The sequence below is a fragment of the Varanus komodoensis genome, unplaced genomic scaffold, assembly GCF_004798865.1.
Source record: "Varanus komodoensis strain SLA01 unplaced genomic scaffold, ASM479886v1 scaffold130, whole genome shotgun sequence".
NCBI lineage: Eukaryota > Metazoa > Chordata > Lepidosauria > Squamata > Varanidae > Varanus > Varanus komodoensis.
The window spans coordinates 398,187-412,642 of NW_025335377.1; the positions used below are offsets into that span (position 1 = coordinate 398,187).

At 47.4% G+C, this 14,456-nt stretch overlaps 1 protein-coding gene across 1 annotated transcript in view; it reads right to left on the reverse strand.

The window, feature by feature from the left end:
- Positions 1–8,709, reverse strand: part of STX1B (syntaxin 1B) — a 64,191-nt gene extending 55,482 nt beyond the window's left edge. The window contains exon 1 of the mRNA XM_044422592.1: positions 8,419–8,709. Within this exon, the coding sequence (XP_044278527.1) occupies positions 8,419–8,448 (30 nt within the window). The 5' untranslated portion in view covers positions 8,449–8,709. The remainder of the gene's footprint in view (positions 1–8,418) is intronic.
- Positions 8,710–14,456: the final 5,747 nt, after the last annotated feature.

The window sequence follows — 14,456 nt, forward strand, 5'->3', positions numbered from 1 at the left end:
ACTATGATAACGTGGGCACAAAACTTTGGATATAATATTGAATTATATTATACTGTGCAGGACTGTGCAGAAATGGACAGATTGACTTTGTCACTGAAGGAGAAAGAAGATACTGACTTCTGTCAAACTTGGGACTCTTTTTATTATTGGCTAGAGAAACGGGGCTTTGCATAGATTTAAATATGTTTATAAGCTAACATAAAAAGAAAAAATGTGGGGGGCTGACCCAGTAGGTCCGATGTTTCTGATGATTGATGTTTTTAGTTTTTCTTTGTATTAGGTTTATTTAGAATAAAACTTATTAAAAAAAGAACACTTTTAATGTTTTCTGTTGTTTAAGTAAGTCTTCTGACCATCTTAGACTGCTGCCTGATCTAGGATCATTGGGAATGTATGGCAAGACTCCAAAGGGCCTACTAATGAACAATGCTACTACTTCTAGAAAAATCTATGTAAGTGGGTAAACGGCAACTACCCTTCTTTGTGCACACACGGCCAGTGGAAAGGGAAGGAAGCAAAAGCTGGGAAGGGGAGTATGGAATGTCTAAGATGAGCAATATAAGACACAGAGACACCCAACCTGTTTCTTAGTTCCTTCCCCAGGAAGTGTATTGGGTACCCTGCTCAAACTACCCAGTTCTGACAAAGCTGGGGATGATCACGGGTTAGACCACCTTTGCAAGCAGACATGGTCTGAAGGTGCATGAAGCAGCAGCCTTGCTGAAGTTAAGGAGGCCAGGGTTGGACCAGGGCATGAAGGACACCGTCCATGCCCCTGAAGTTGAGATCCAGCATGGCGTGGAGTGTGAGAGCAGGACGCAGGGGATATGGGTTCTAGTCACCACAGCCATGAAGCTTCCTGGGTGACTGAGGCCAGTCCTGGACTGGCAGCCAAACCTACTTCACACGTTTGTTGTGAGGATAAAATGGAGAGGAGGGCGGTTAAGTAGGCTGCCTCGGGTTCCTTGCAGGAAAAAAGGGCAAGGTAAAGGTATCATAAATAAATACATTCCCCTTATAAAAGTTGAGATATAAATACAACCAATGACTACAAAAACACTGCCAAGCTGCATCTTAAATTAACTCAAGTCACTGGTCCTCCTACCCACTGCCGTCTGCTCCGATTGGCTGGAGCTCCCAATCCAAGCCCCGATGCTTCAAGTTCCTTTGAACTGACCGTGCCAGGACTCAAATCTGGGATCTCGTTAGTAAAAAGCCTGTACTTTCTTTCACAGTTATGGCAGCTCATTCATTCTGAGAAACTGTGAAATCCCACACTGTATCATTTCACCTCCCATTTGGATTTTGCATGTAATAAGTAGGTGAGTGGCTCAGTTTGGATGACAACATCACCTCCTCTACTCTGCCTCCATCCCCAGCCATGATTTGAAGCACAGAAGCCTGGCCTGCTGTTCTGTAGCTCCCACAACCATTTCTGGCATTAAACAAACATTTAGCAGCAACCAAAACAGTAGGAGGGATAGATAGGTAAGATTCAGCAGCAGGCATCAGCTTTTCCAGAATTGGGACATCCCTTCCCAACTAACAACATGAGATGCATTTTCCTGCTATAGATTAGGCAATGTTTCTACTTCTTTCTACGCAGGCCTTTCTTCCTCTTTCCTGTTCCTGGCTATCTTGCTCTCTTTTTCTTCTTCAGCTCTTAAAAATCTTGGAGAGAGAGAAAGAGACGGTGATGACACAAGTGTTACTCATCCGAGGTCCTGTCATGCCCCACCACTTGGAAGACCAATGAAACAGAGAGCCAGCACATATACAGATACTGGAAGGGTTTTGACATAGTCCCAAACCATGGTTTAGCATTACAAGGACAAGCCACAATGGGCCTCAGGCATATTCTCCCTCCTACACAGCCACCATGAGATTGGAAGTGCCTGCTTCCATTTGAGATGAACAGCAGTTTAGTGTTACTTCTGATGCCTAAATTGCAGTTGCTTTTGATGAAAGAAAATAACTTTAAAACCGTTGTTAGATTATCCTCATTTTGCCTCAGCTTGGACAACATGGCAAGCGATGCCTATTCCAAGCAGAAAGGCAAGCTTCTGAACCACAACTCACAGCTGTGCCAAAAGGAGAGAGGGCAGCATGAGAGCAAAAGCCTCAGCTACACCTAATGCTAAATTATGGTGTGAAACTTTACGTCAAAACCAGCCTATCGACTCCAGTCTGCACGGCACTGGCTCACGTATCAACCATTGGCCTGGCAGTCACCTGTGCTAAACAAACGTTGCCTTGAGGTGACTAGGAATTAAGAGTTCTTAAGAGTCTCAGACTAGGAATATGCCATAAACTGCCTAGTGATAGCTAATTCAGGACGTTAGCTGGACCAGTAATTTTGGGGATTGTCATTAACTGAGATTTTCTTGGAGATGGGCTTTGCCAGGGCTTCGCCTCAGAACCTGCCTGGGATCTGGGCTTCCCTCCCCAAATTGGCACCTTCCACCCTAGTCAACTGCCTCAAGTATAACAGCTTGCTTTGGAAGAACATAATGTGTCACCTCCATCCACCACGCCTTCCTCTATTCAGCCTCCATATCCAGATCCTTCTATTATCCAGTCCTTTCCCCCATTCTTCCTCCAGCAAAAAAAATCAGGCAGCACCAAAGTACACAGAGCAGCTAATTCTGTCTTCCCACCTGTTTATACCTTCTATCCTCTGGCAATGACTTCCATGTAATAGCAACTGAGCTGGTGCATGAACAAGTATCTTCCTTAAGGTTCCTGAACTTCTGAATCAGGTAGAGGGTAATGGCTTTCCTGTCTCCCTCCCTCCAAGGAACTTTGAAATTGTCATTTGGGGAAGAACATCCTGTTGCCCCCGCTTTAAAAACTGCGTCTCCCAATCTCCCACTTATCTGGCTGCAGTTTATATTCAAGACATGCCCTTTATAATTGAATGCTAAGCATGTTTACTGAGAAGTAAGTCCTCCTGAGTGGAATGGGGCTTACTCCCTAGAAGGGATCAATCTATTCCTCCAGTCCAGTTTGCAGGGGTCTCCCTAGTCCCATTTTCTTAGATTTCTTTTAACTACACTAAAACCTGCAAACCAGACATAAATTACTGCAAAGTACACCATTCCGTGAGCATTTTCCTTAACATTGCGTTTCTTCCTAACACATGCATTTTCATGCGTTTTTCATCGGGAACTACACTGCAACATTTGAAGAAGTGTGCAATCGAGAGGATACCTGCTCCCTAATCAACACGTTAGTCTGTGAAATAGGAATACTGAGTAGCTTAAAAATGCAGACCCGGAAATTCTCCAGCTTCCCTGCTGCCTGGTCAAGATAGTACATGGTTAGGCTCAATTTGAGACTTAAAATACAAAGAAGGGTTTTGCAGAAGTGCCCATCTTGCCCTTGGGGCATAGGAAAAGAGAGAACAAGAATGCAATTATGCTTCACCAACTCCCGTTAGCTAATATACTAAACTCAATAATTCCTTCCTTCCTTCCTGGGTCCCTCCTTGCTCACACTAGTCATTTGTTGCTTTTAAAATCAGAATACATAAAGCAACCCCCACCCTGCTGCGCCACCCCTTTGGTATTTATTCCTTATCACACCTCTGGATTCTTCAAGGTGCTAGTCCTTATTCTGAAAGTTCAGGAAGATAATGCTATTGAGCAGAAATTGGCAATACGTTAAAAGATCAGAGTTAAATTTTGAGAGGGGGCAGTGCTGCTTAGCAGTGCTTTTCACGAACTCCGGCCCTCTCTGTGTACATTGCTGCAGACACCTCTGCCCCAGGACCCTCCCCCAGGCTGGACTACTGCATCCCACTCTACATGGGGCTCCAAGAGGCGGCGGTGGTAGAGGAGGTGACAACGATGATGAAGATGTTTCAGCCCGCACAGAAATGCCATTTCTAGATTACTGGACAGAGCTGGCGAAAGGGAGCATATGCTACGACACCGATCTTATTCCATCAGCACTGTTTGTTTCCGGACTCAATTTAAGGTGTGAGTTCTGACCTTTAAAGCCCCAAATGACCTGGAGCTGATATCTCTTGGACTGCCTTCTGCCAAATGTCCACATTCAGCATCGTCGGGCCTTTGCCAAATGCAGCTTGGGGTGGGCAGCTCTTAGGAGCAGCACCTTAGGGGCATCTGCCCCCCAGAGCGATGAGACACGGACCACTTCCAGGCCCCAGAAAAAAACGGCTACACACTTGCCAGAATTTTTAGCCTGCCAACCATACAATGCCACTGTTGCTCCTGTTATGGGGACTGTGCTTCTCTCCTGGTTGAGCTGGCATTCCTATATTTAATTATCAATCTGGTATTTTGTAATTTTGGGCTGCCTTTTGCTCCTTCTGTTTTAACTGTGAGCTCCTTTGACTTTATAATCAGTAAAGAAAACGAGGGGGTATATTCTTCATCACCACATTACATTATACCCACTTTTCTTCTTCTTGCAAGGAACCCAAAGCAGCTTACAAAGTTAACCTCTCTCCATTTAATCCTTACAACAACGACCCTGTGAGGTAGGTTAAGCTGAAAGTCTGTGACTGGCCCAAAGTCACCCAGTGAGCTTCATGACTGAATGGGGACCAGAACCCAGATCTTCAAGTCCCAGTCCAACACTGTAATGCCTGCGTCACACACTTCTGAATGTCCGTTAAATAAAAGAAAAATAAACCACGCATTCAGCCATTGGCCAGTCTTCCTTCTTATGCCCTTCCGCAGTTTTAACTCTGAGCAGGACTGCCTTTGGTGAGATTTCTGCCCCACTCTAGGACAGCTTCTTGACCCTCTTTCCTACATGTCCCTCCTCAAGACCTTCAACAAAATCTCAGCTTACCTGCAAGTGCACCTGCCACCTGATTCTCCCCCTCTGCCTCCCTCCCTCCTCACATTTCAATCTCCGAACTACTCTCTCGCCCAGCTGCATCCATTTAATGCACACCGCCAGCCTCTGCTCCAGAGCATGCTCCAGATTGTGCCTCCAACGCTGCCGACACTTAACAAGGAGCTGCAGTGCAAGGAGCCACGTGTGGCACCTGTTTTATAAGCCTCTGGGCAAGCAGATGCAGACTGGCTCCCTTCTTTCTGGGGGGCAGCGAGTCCTGAAGCTACTGCCAGCTCCTGCCCATGCCATTCCACCCCACTATAAGTGAAACCACGAAGGACCCATGGCTGCCTGCCCTACAACCGTGGGACTCCCTTTCCTCAGCGATTCTCCAAAGCCTGAACTTGCGCACCTTCACAGGATCACTAAAGACTCCTTCCTCTCCCTTCTCCCCTGCTTAAGAAAAGCAAAAAACAAGCAAGCAACACATCTCCATCGGCTTTTACTGGCTGTGGTGTTGCAGGAAAAAGAGAAACAGAGCACCGGTTATGATTTATCTATTGGATCACGCTTTGCTGTGCCTTTGCTCCCCTGCTGGAGTCTGGGTGGGCTGCAATGGCAGAGAAGAGATAAACAAAACCAGGCTTGCAAGTGAGGGGCCATGTTCCCCACCCCGCACCCCTCTGGCACGTCGGGTTTGCAAAAGAGTCTTTCCTCCACTTCTGTGGGTTTTGCAGTCTGACTCAAGATTGCAGGATTTTGCAAGCTCGCACACACAGGGTGCCTAAGGAGTGCGAGGGCTTCCTGCCCGCCTCCCCCCGCTCCCCGCCGCTGTGGACTGACTGCCGCCACGTCTGGAATTAACACCCCCCTCCCCTTCTGCCAACACACGAGCTTTTATAACTGTTCCTCCACCCCCACCCCGCACTTCGGTCTCTGTGCATTTGTGCAAGTCTTTATTCTGTTGCATTGAGCTGCCAATACTATCTACACTGTGGAGAGGTTGGGGGAAATAAGGGAGAGAGAAGACACACACACACACACACACACACACACACCCCTTTCGCCCCCGCACCAACCCCCCCCCCCACAAAAACCCCCCCCCCCCCCCCCCCCCCCCCCCCCCCCACGCACAATGCGCCAACGATAAAGCAAATGCCATTTTCTCTTGCCCGGCCAGAAAGATAGGCAGGAATGCTGAAGCCCCATTCTCTGCCCGCTGGCAAACAGATTTTGTGTGTGTGTGTGTGTGTGTGTGTGTGTGTGCGCGCACAGGGGGAGAGATGAGTTGTTTTATTATTATTATTTGCCTTCAGCAGCTCTGAAGTGGAGCACGCCACCATCACCCCATGTAAGCGTTCACTGAAGATATTCCCAGCACTGGAGTCCGCATGCAGAACAACAATTTTCTGTCTGTTTCTTATCCATGCAGAATAAAGGGGAGGGTGAAAGGAGGAGGGGGAGGAGCTGCGGATATATATATATATCAATCTCACCAGGATTCGGTTATTGCCACTGCATCTGCCCTCCCCCTCCCCCATTGTTTAAAAAAAGAAATTGGAAGAAATAGCTCATATCTCTTGTCTCTGCAGACGGAAGCATATGGAATGGTGATTAGACGCTCTTTCACTCTCTTGCAGTCTCTTCTCCAGTCTGATAAGAAATGCACGAACTCAAAGAGGGGGAAATGGGGTGGAATTCTACCAGCCCTGGGAAAGGTCACAGAATTATTGCATTAGAGTTGCAATTAACATGTTCTGCAGGGTAGTTGCTTTGTATTTCTTTCTGAGTTCCTGGAAAGTGGTCACACAAGAACCCCAAACCATCTGGGGGAAAGAAGGCTGAACACCCTGAACTCTCACCCCTGCAAAGATTTGTTTATTCCATTGGAGAAAAGTCAATGTTGAAGAAATTCAGAGAAAAGAATATGCAGCACCAATTATTTCTCTTACATCCAAACACACCGAGTGAATGCTCTCTTCTCCTCCCTGCCTCAGACACATGCGCTACAAAGCAGCTATTTCTTTATATTCACGCAAAAGACACTGAAACGCACAGAGCAAACACACGAGTTGATCCTGAACGGACCAGAACATGTAAAAGCAGGGGCTGTCCTAAATTACTCATTGCGGAGAAAAGGTGATTGTGAGTTTGATCTGATTTAGAGTTTGCTGCTGTTGTCCCTTTGGCAAATGGAATGAAAACTTGTTTTATTTCTACAGATCACTAAAAACCCTATTTTGAGAGCTACAAGAAATGAGATGGCTTTGAGAAAGTGGCTTCTTCCTGTCTCATCACTCACCTCCTACCGTGATCACAGAAGACCTGCTCCCCACCTGCCCACCCCGCATTTTCTCCTGCTTTACAAACAGCCAGCCAACATTTTATATGAATGAGCCCGTTCCCCTGGGGTGGGCAGACTGGGCGGGGGGGGGGGGGGGGGGAAGGGAGGGGGGCAGGAGAAGGAGGCTAGAGACAGAGGCTTGCTGTGTGTCTGTAGGCTTAACTGGAATGAGGGTCAGGAGATGTGCAGGTGTAGGGAGACATACCAGGGCTGGAATGGGGCTCCTGGAAATTATTTAAACGGCCTTCGCTTAGACCTCTCTGTTACCTATGAATGAATGATCACTGCAAGGTAATCAAAACACAACATTAACACACTGGGGTATTTAAGACACCCCCTGCCTTTTTCTGCCCCCAAAGCCCTTCTCCTTGAAACAGCATCTTTCTCATCCAATTGGACTCAACCTTCAGCCATCCCCAAATAGGAGGGGGAGGGGAGAGAATTTATCAACCCTTCTCCCAATAAGCTGATAGAAGGGGGAGGAGGGAAAAAAGTTCTTGCTCTCCCCCCCCCCCGCTTCAACTCACATACTTCCTGAAAAAAATGAGGCTTTACAGGTTTTTCCCTTTGTTCCCAACATTCCCTCTTGTTTAAGGAGTGGATGACCTATAAAAATGTGATTCCCCCCCCACCCACACACACAGTTCCACAGATATGCACTGGCTGCAGGAGCTGATTGAGAACATGCAATTGTAGGTCCTTCTACTCCTCACAAACCAAATCTGCCTTCACACATCCATTACTCAAAACCTCCTCCCACCCTGCATCCTTTTGGGGCTCTGGAAAGGCCAAATAAAGCCTCCCGTTCCCCGCCACTCAGCACCATGGATGTGACACTCATCTCTGGAGAGATGCCACCCTTCTGGAGAGGCAACTGGCTGCCTTCCCTTGGCTCGGGTAGCCCCCACCTCAAGGCAGGTCCTGCCCGCTCCCACCTTGCAAATCAGAGCCCTCCTTATCGACGGATCCCACCGAGGCAATCGAAGCCCATCTTTCCCCTAAATTATCAGAGCCCCTCCCGCCCAGCCCCCACGGGCGGAATTTAAACAGACGCTGCTTTGCTTAGTACCAAACCTTTGGCTATTGGTGATGATTCAACAAAAGGATTGTTTTTATGCAATGAGACGCTGGGGGAACCTAAGAAACATCTTGCTTGGTTACTGCTAACCTCCCCACCTCTCTCTCTTCGGGGCCGGAGGAGCGGGGAGGGGGGAGACTGGCGATCGAGGCAGAGGGGGGGAGAGAGAGAAAAAAATACGTCTTACACTTCTCAGCTCCTGGGTGCGATCCTTCATTGCGCTTCCTCGTGAGGTTGCGGGTCCTCAGTGGGTTTTCTCCCCCACCCTCCCTGTGGCACAGCAGACAGGCACGGTGGCAGGTGACGACCCCCCTCTTCCTTGGGGTGAAAGAGAAGACTGGGGTGGAGGGGGGGAAGAGGGAGGTTACTGGTAATTGCAGTCGTAGATAAACTGAGCTTCCTTGCTCAGCCAAGCTGGGAGGAGAAAGGTGCTCGAAGGATGGAGAGAGGCTGGTGCTGATGCAGCAGAGCAGGGTGGGAGGACGCAGGAGAAAGAGAGAGGCAGGCAGGCAGGCAGGGGAGGGGGAAGCAAAGGCTGGGCATGCTCACTCCGCCCCCACCCACCTACCCAAGAGGCCATGGGAGTTGTAGTCTGCCACAGAGAAGGGGGAATCAGCGGCAAGGGCTCCTTTCCATGGCTTCGAGCGCTATACGCAGAACTGCCCTTTGCCAGGACTGGACGTTAATCCTCCTGGAATGGCTCCCGCTTCTCGGAATTGCTTCCTGCAGATTTACTTTCCAAGGGAGGGAGGAAGTTGCGCTGGAAGCACCTGAGGTGGCAGTACCACGAAAGCAAAGCACCTAAGGAGAAACCTGAGGGTGAGACATAGTGGAACCCCCACCCTCCATGAAAACCTATCCTCTGTAAACATTAGACACACGTGCACAAAGAGAGAGATTGCCACCCTTTCAGAAGGGCCAGCATGTTTGTCTGTAGCTGAATAAATAAGCTCCAGTCAAAAAAAGCTTATGCCAGTGTTCATGAACTAGGGGGCCCTCCAGGGGTATTCGATTATAACTCCCAGTATCCCCCACACAGCCAGCTGGCAGAAGATGCTTAAGCAATAATAACTGCATTAGTCTTTCAAGTGCTACAGAAGCCTTGTAAAAAAAAGCCTACAAAAATTACTAGCCTGCAGAACACTTTACTGGCCTGCTCACTCCTGTGCAGGCAATTCTCAGTTGCCTGTGACTTAAACACAAAGGTGCATTACAGGACTGGGTTGCTTTTCCCTCCTTTAACATTTCCTCTTGATGTTCACAGCCAAGTTGGTTAGAAAGTGATCAAAATGGAGAGGGAGAGAGGGAGTGCCAGGAGGGATCCCAAATCATTTAGAGCAGGGAAGGCAGAATGGATAGGATGGATTAACGCCGAGCACAAGGGCGTCACCTTGGTGCAGACTGCGTTGGTTCTGTTCTCTCAACCCCTAATGTTAATTTGAATCTCCACTTCACCCACAGGGTCCTGGTCTAGACTTCTGCCCATTATTCGCCGTCACGGAACAGTTACATGCCCCCCAGACTGCCTTTCTTGTGAGATCAAGGACAGGCGAGCTTCCCAGAAGGACCACTTCTCCACCTCGCTATCAGTGTTCACTTGCAATGTGCTGTCACAGCAAGGAACCCGTTGAGGGTGTCAAGTCATGTGCTCAGATTACACAAGGCAATTTCAATCAAAAGCAGAGTTTGTGTGAGTGTCTCATGTGAACTGGAGTGGTCTGGCTTGGAGACACCTCCAACCACACCGTGGCTGTGGAAGATGGAGGCTGTGACCAGCCTCTCTGTTTCTTGTGCTGCAGCCACCAAGCTTCCGTCTGGCAGAAACGGGGACAGGTCTTGGCAGCTGCACTCACCCTAGCAAATTATTTCCCCTCTGAGGTGTGTCAGGCCTCAGCAGTGGTCTGTCTGAGATGCCCATGGGAGACCTGCATTTGCTTTGGCTTTTCCCCAGCTATGAACTGCGGCAGCTTCATGATATCCCTTTGCGTGCTTATATATAATCTCTTTTGTTTCATTTTTATTCTTGTGTAAGCTGCTTTGGATTTGTTTGAAATGAGAAGTGACAGATAAGCACTGCTGATAAATAAATAAATAAATAAATAAATAAATAAATAAATAAATCCAATGGGTCTACTTTAAGTGGAAATAACTGAATATAACGTCATGACGTGTCATCACGTCATGTTGTAGTCCAAACCATCTGTCCAGTACTTGTTCTAGGTTAATTATTAGCACGCACAAGAAGTGTGAGTTTCTGCACGGGGCACCGCATTTGGAGTGGCTGAGGGTGCAACACGGCTGGCTGGGGTATGCGGAGAGCTGTGGGGTCTTTTCCTGTCTTAACATGCATAGGATTCTCCATAACATAAAGAGTCTCCATTTCACGTGGAAGCCTGCACTAAGGGGGTGGAAACAAACTCCTTTCAGTCTGGGTACTTCCAGAAAAGACAGCGCCTAGCATTTCCAGTCAAAAGATATTGGTTTGCCAATCCACCTTTTGCTCCCAAACGAATGTTTTGGACTAAGAATAAAAACAGAAAGTTTAAACAGTGGGAAAACACAGGAAGGTTCCCAATGGCAGATGTGGTTGTCTGAATCTCCTTAAAATTCTGTGTTTGAAGCCGGCCGGTTGCATGATGAAAGCCTCACTCAGAAGCACCCTCCCTTTCAAGAACCCAGTTGTTTCAAGCACATTGGGGTAGTCCTGATCCAGGTTGAATGGCTTTGAATATGTGGCCAGTGCTGGACTGTTTTCCAGTCATCTGCCAAACCTTTCCATCCCACCAGGGAATGTCTTACAACCTGTCACATGATCGTGCATGCCTGGCAGCTCCACAGACATAGATGTTCTGAGGGATCTGATGGTTATGCCCTCTGTTCCAGGCTTTGGACCCGGACTGCATGCCAAGCTGCCAGCTGAGAGCGGCATCATGAGACTGTGCTGGGCAGCATCACATCCTAAAGCCAATGAGTGCTGCTCCAGATGCTCTGAACTACAAATCTCATCATGCCATACTGCTGCCTGTGCTGGCTGGGGCTGATGTGAGTTGAAGTTTTGGAGGGCTAGTCCGAGGACAGTCCTGCATCCTTACAGCCTAAGCTCCCATGGGGTGACCCAAAGCAGCTGCCTATGGCACCACTACTTTGCATGGTAGTAGAAATTTGTGACGGCAGCTCAGCACAAGTTTTCGCCTGCTTGTGTGTTTCTACTGCTCAGGTACAGCAGAGGGCAAAGGAATGGCCTGTTGCTACTACCGTGTTTCCCTGAAAATAAGACTGGGCCTTATATTAATTTCTGCTCCAAAAGACACACTGGGGCTTATTTTCAGGTAATGTCTTATTTTTTTCATGTACAAGAATCTACATTTATTCATGTACAAGAATCTACATTTATTCAAATACAGTCATGCCATCTTCTTCTGGAACATCATCATAACTCTCCAAACCCCGAATTGTGTTGCAACAGACGTACTAAATGCGTCCGTCTGGCTGATGATCTTAACTGGGGCTTATTTTTGGGGTAGGGCTTATATTATAAGCATCCTGAAAAATCATGCTAGGGCTTATTTTTGGGGAAACAGGGTAGAAGGCAACAGACAATCCTTGAGCCCGCACACACACTCAGTCACAAAGACACCTGGGCTGTGCAATTGAGCTGAATGCCAAAATCCATATCGATGGACTACCTTTATTAGCTCAACCAACTGATCTCAAAAATGGGCAAGATTTCTAGATTGGAGATTTCTACACCACTTCATCAGGAATAATGTTACAAAAAGCAGGTTAGGAACTTGAGAGTGAAATCACAGTTACCTCCAGAGCCTAGCAGTGAATTGCGGAATGTGGGTGGGCTGCAGACAATTATATAAGGCAAAGGATATAGGTCCAACCTGCAGCGCCTGATTTGAATGAGCACTGAAAGCTATTCTATCCCACAGGCTATGGAACTTTGGGCCATGGGCTATGCTGGAGGGAAGGCAGGGGAGCTGAGTCCAACATAGCCAGAAGACACCAGGTCCAGAAACGTGGTTTGAGACGGTGAACGCCTTCAGACAGCCACTGTTGGCATAAAATAAACACAAGGACTGGCCAGCTGGGCTGCTGCCTCCCGTCACCAATATGTGTATCACCAAGATGCAACTATCGTTAACAACAATTTATAACCAGAGCTCTGTGCATTTTGAGGGGACAGCATACATGCCCAGAACTCAGTATTAGGTACAGTAGTCTAAATCTCTAAATCGCAACTTAACAAAAAGAAAATGGCATTTCTAGCCCTTAAAGCAGGGGTATTGAGCTTCTTTCAGCCAAAGGGCCAAGTAAAATTTCAGAGAAGCTCTCAGACCCATGTTCCAGTGGTGGACAGGATCAAAGACACAAGGCCAAAATGCCAGCATATTTTAGCTTAAGGCTCACTGTCTGAGTAAATAAGCCTGAAGAGAGGCATGTTAGGCTTTTGGGGTACAAACCTATATATGTTTAGAAAGAACAAAATTTTAGGATTCCTAATATTCCCTAGGCAACATGGGAAGTTCCCAGGTTTCAAAGGCTGCACTCCAGCGATGGGCAGTTGTAAGGCTTTTTTCTTTATAAATATTTAGAATTGCATTATTAGAATAGGGTTAAAAATAGAGAAATCTGGCAAGCCATTTGACAATCGGCAACCAGGGGAAAAGGGACCATGGGAAGGGGGTATGGCCATTTGGAGAACACTGGAGAGAAAGATAAGGGCCCACACCCACTCCTTAAGGGTTTGAGAAGGACTTGAAGAATACAGGTAACACCTGGTAAAAGTTCAGAAGTTGCACAGCGGGGTGGAAAATTCAGTTAGGTTTTCTACATAGGGGTGTATGTGTGTGTGCCTAAAAAACTAGGGGTTTCCTTTTAGTCAGAAATGCAAATCATAAATCAATTTGCTAACTTATTCTGTGCCTACATCTGAGCCCAGTAGTTGCCACCCTAGAGATATGGATATAGAAGTGTCTAGAGGTTCAACTTTGGAGAACAGTGGGTGACCCCATGACCTCCATCTGCTCTTCAAAGTGGAACTGAAAGACTGTCATCTGGGCCTAGTTTGCACATTCAGCAGAGGGAGGTGGTTGCACAATGAGGTACAATAATAGACTGTGCAGATGGCTGCCCACGTTTCCAAATGCTTCTGTCCATCTCGAACACCTTGCACGCAGCAAACCAGCACAGCAGGCAAACAGCTGAGGTCAGACCTTGCTCCATGCTGTGCTAGCTGTCTGCCTGCAGGGATCTTTGCACCAAGTGGAGGATTCAAAGCCGGAATCCACTGCGAAATGGTACAGTCTCTCCTTTCATTTTGGCATTCTAGCACCTTCCTCTTCTGCACAGAAGGACAATTCTGGAAGTGCATACAGAACCCCAATGCATTCAATAAAGCCGCCAGTGCCATTCCTTCCCCACCTGATTGTATTTGATCATATGCAGGGGACCTGAAAGCGAGTGGAAGCCGAAGGGCACGTGCCGGCCCACCTGAACATGTTTTCCTGGTACACCAGGGGGCTTATATTGCTGGCATGTGCTGCCCTGAGCGTGTGTATGCACTTAAGTTCTCTGGCTGACCGGCATTCCTGTCTCTGGTGCTTCCATGCTGCAAGAAAGAATACAGCACTGCCCCCTGCTGGGGAGAACCAAAAGCACAACTGTATGAATGATCTAGATGGAATCATTTACCTGTAAAATTGGGGTGGGGGGCATAGGAGTGTGAATGGGAGTGTGACAAAGTGCCTTGGATGAAAACACGCCAGCAAACTGAGTAAAAGCCTGGAGAAGAGCACAGCAGAGGCAAACCTTCGCTGGAGTTCAGGCCTGGAATCTTTTCTCATCAGGTGTGGAGGAAATGACAGCGCTAGATTGGAAGGCAGACCCTAAGGAGGACTTTGCAAGCTTCCACACAAACACCTGCCAGTAACACCATGCCAAACCAATCACTCATGGTTATAGGATAGTAAAATCTTTTAAAAAATTAAGTATTTTGCTTAAAAATGACACACAAGAATAGCACCAGAGACAGCATGAGTGAAAACAATCCTGTAACACAGACAAACCATAAACTATTATTGTATCAATTACATCAGTTGCGAAATAAAAATCCAGGCTCTAAAGCAGAGCAAATTTTTTAGGCAGTAATGCAGTGGCTGACAAAATGCATTCCATGAGAAGAACTCTCTTTGAATGTTGTCCAGAACAATGTCCAGC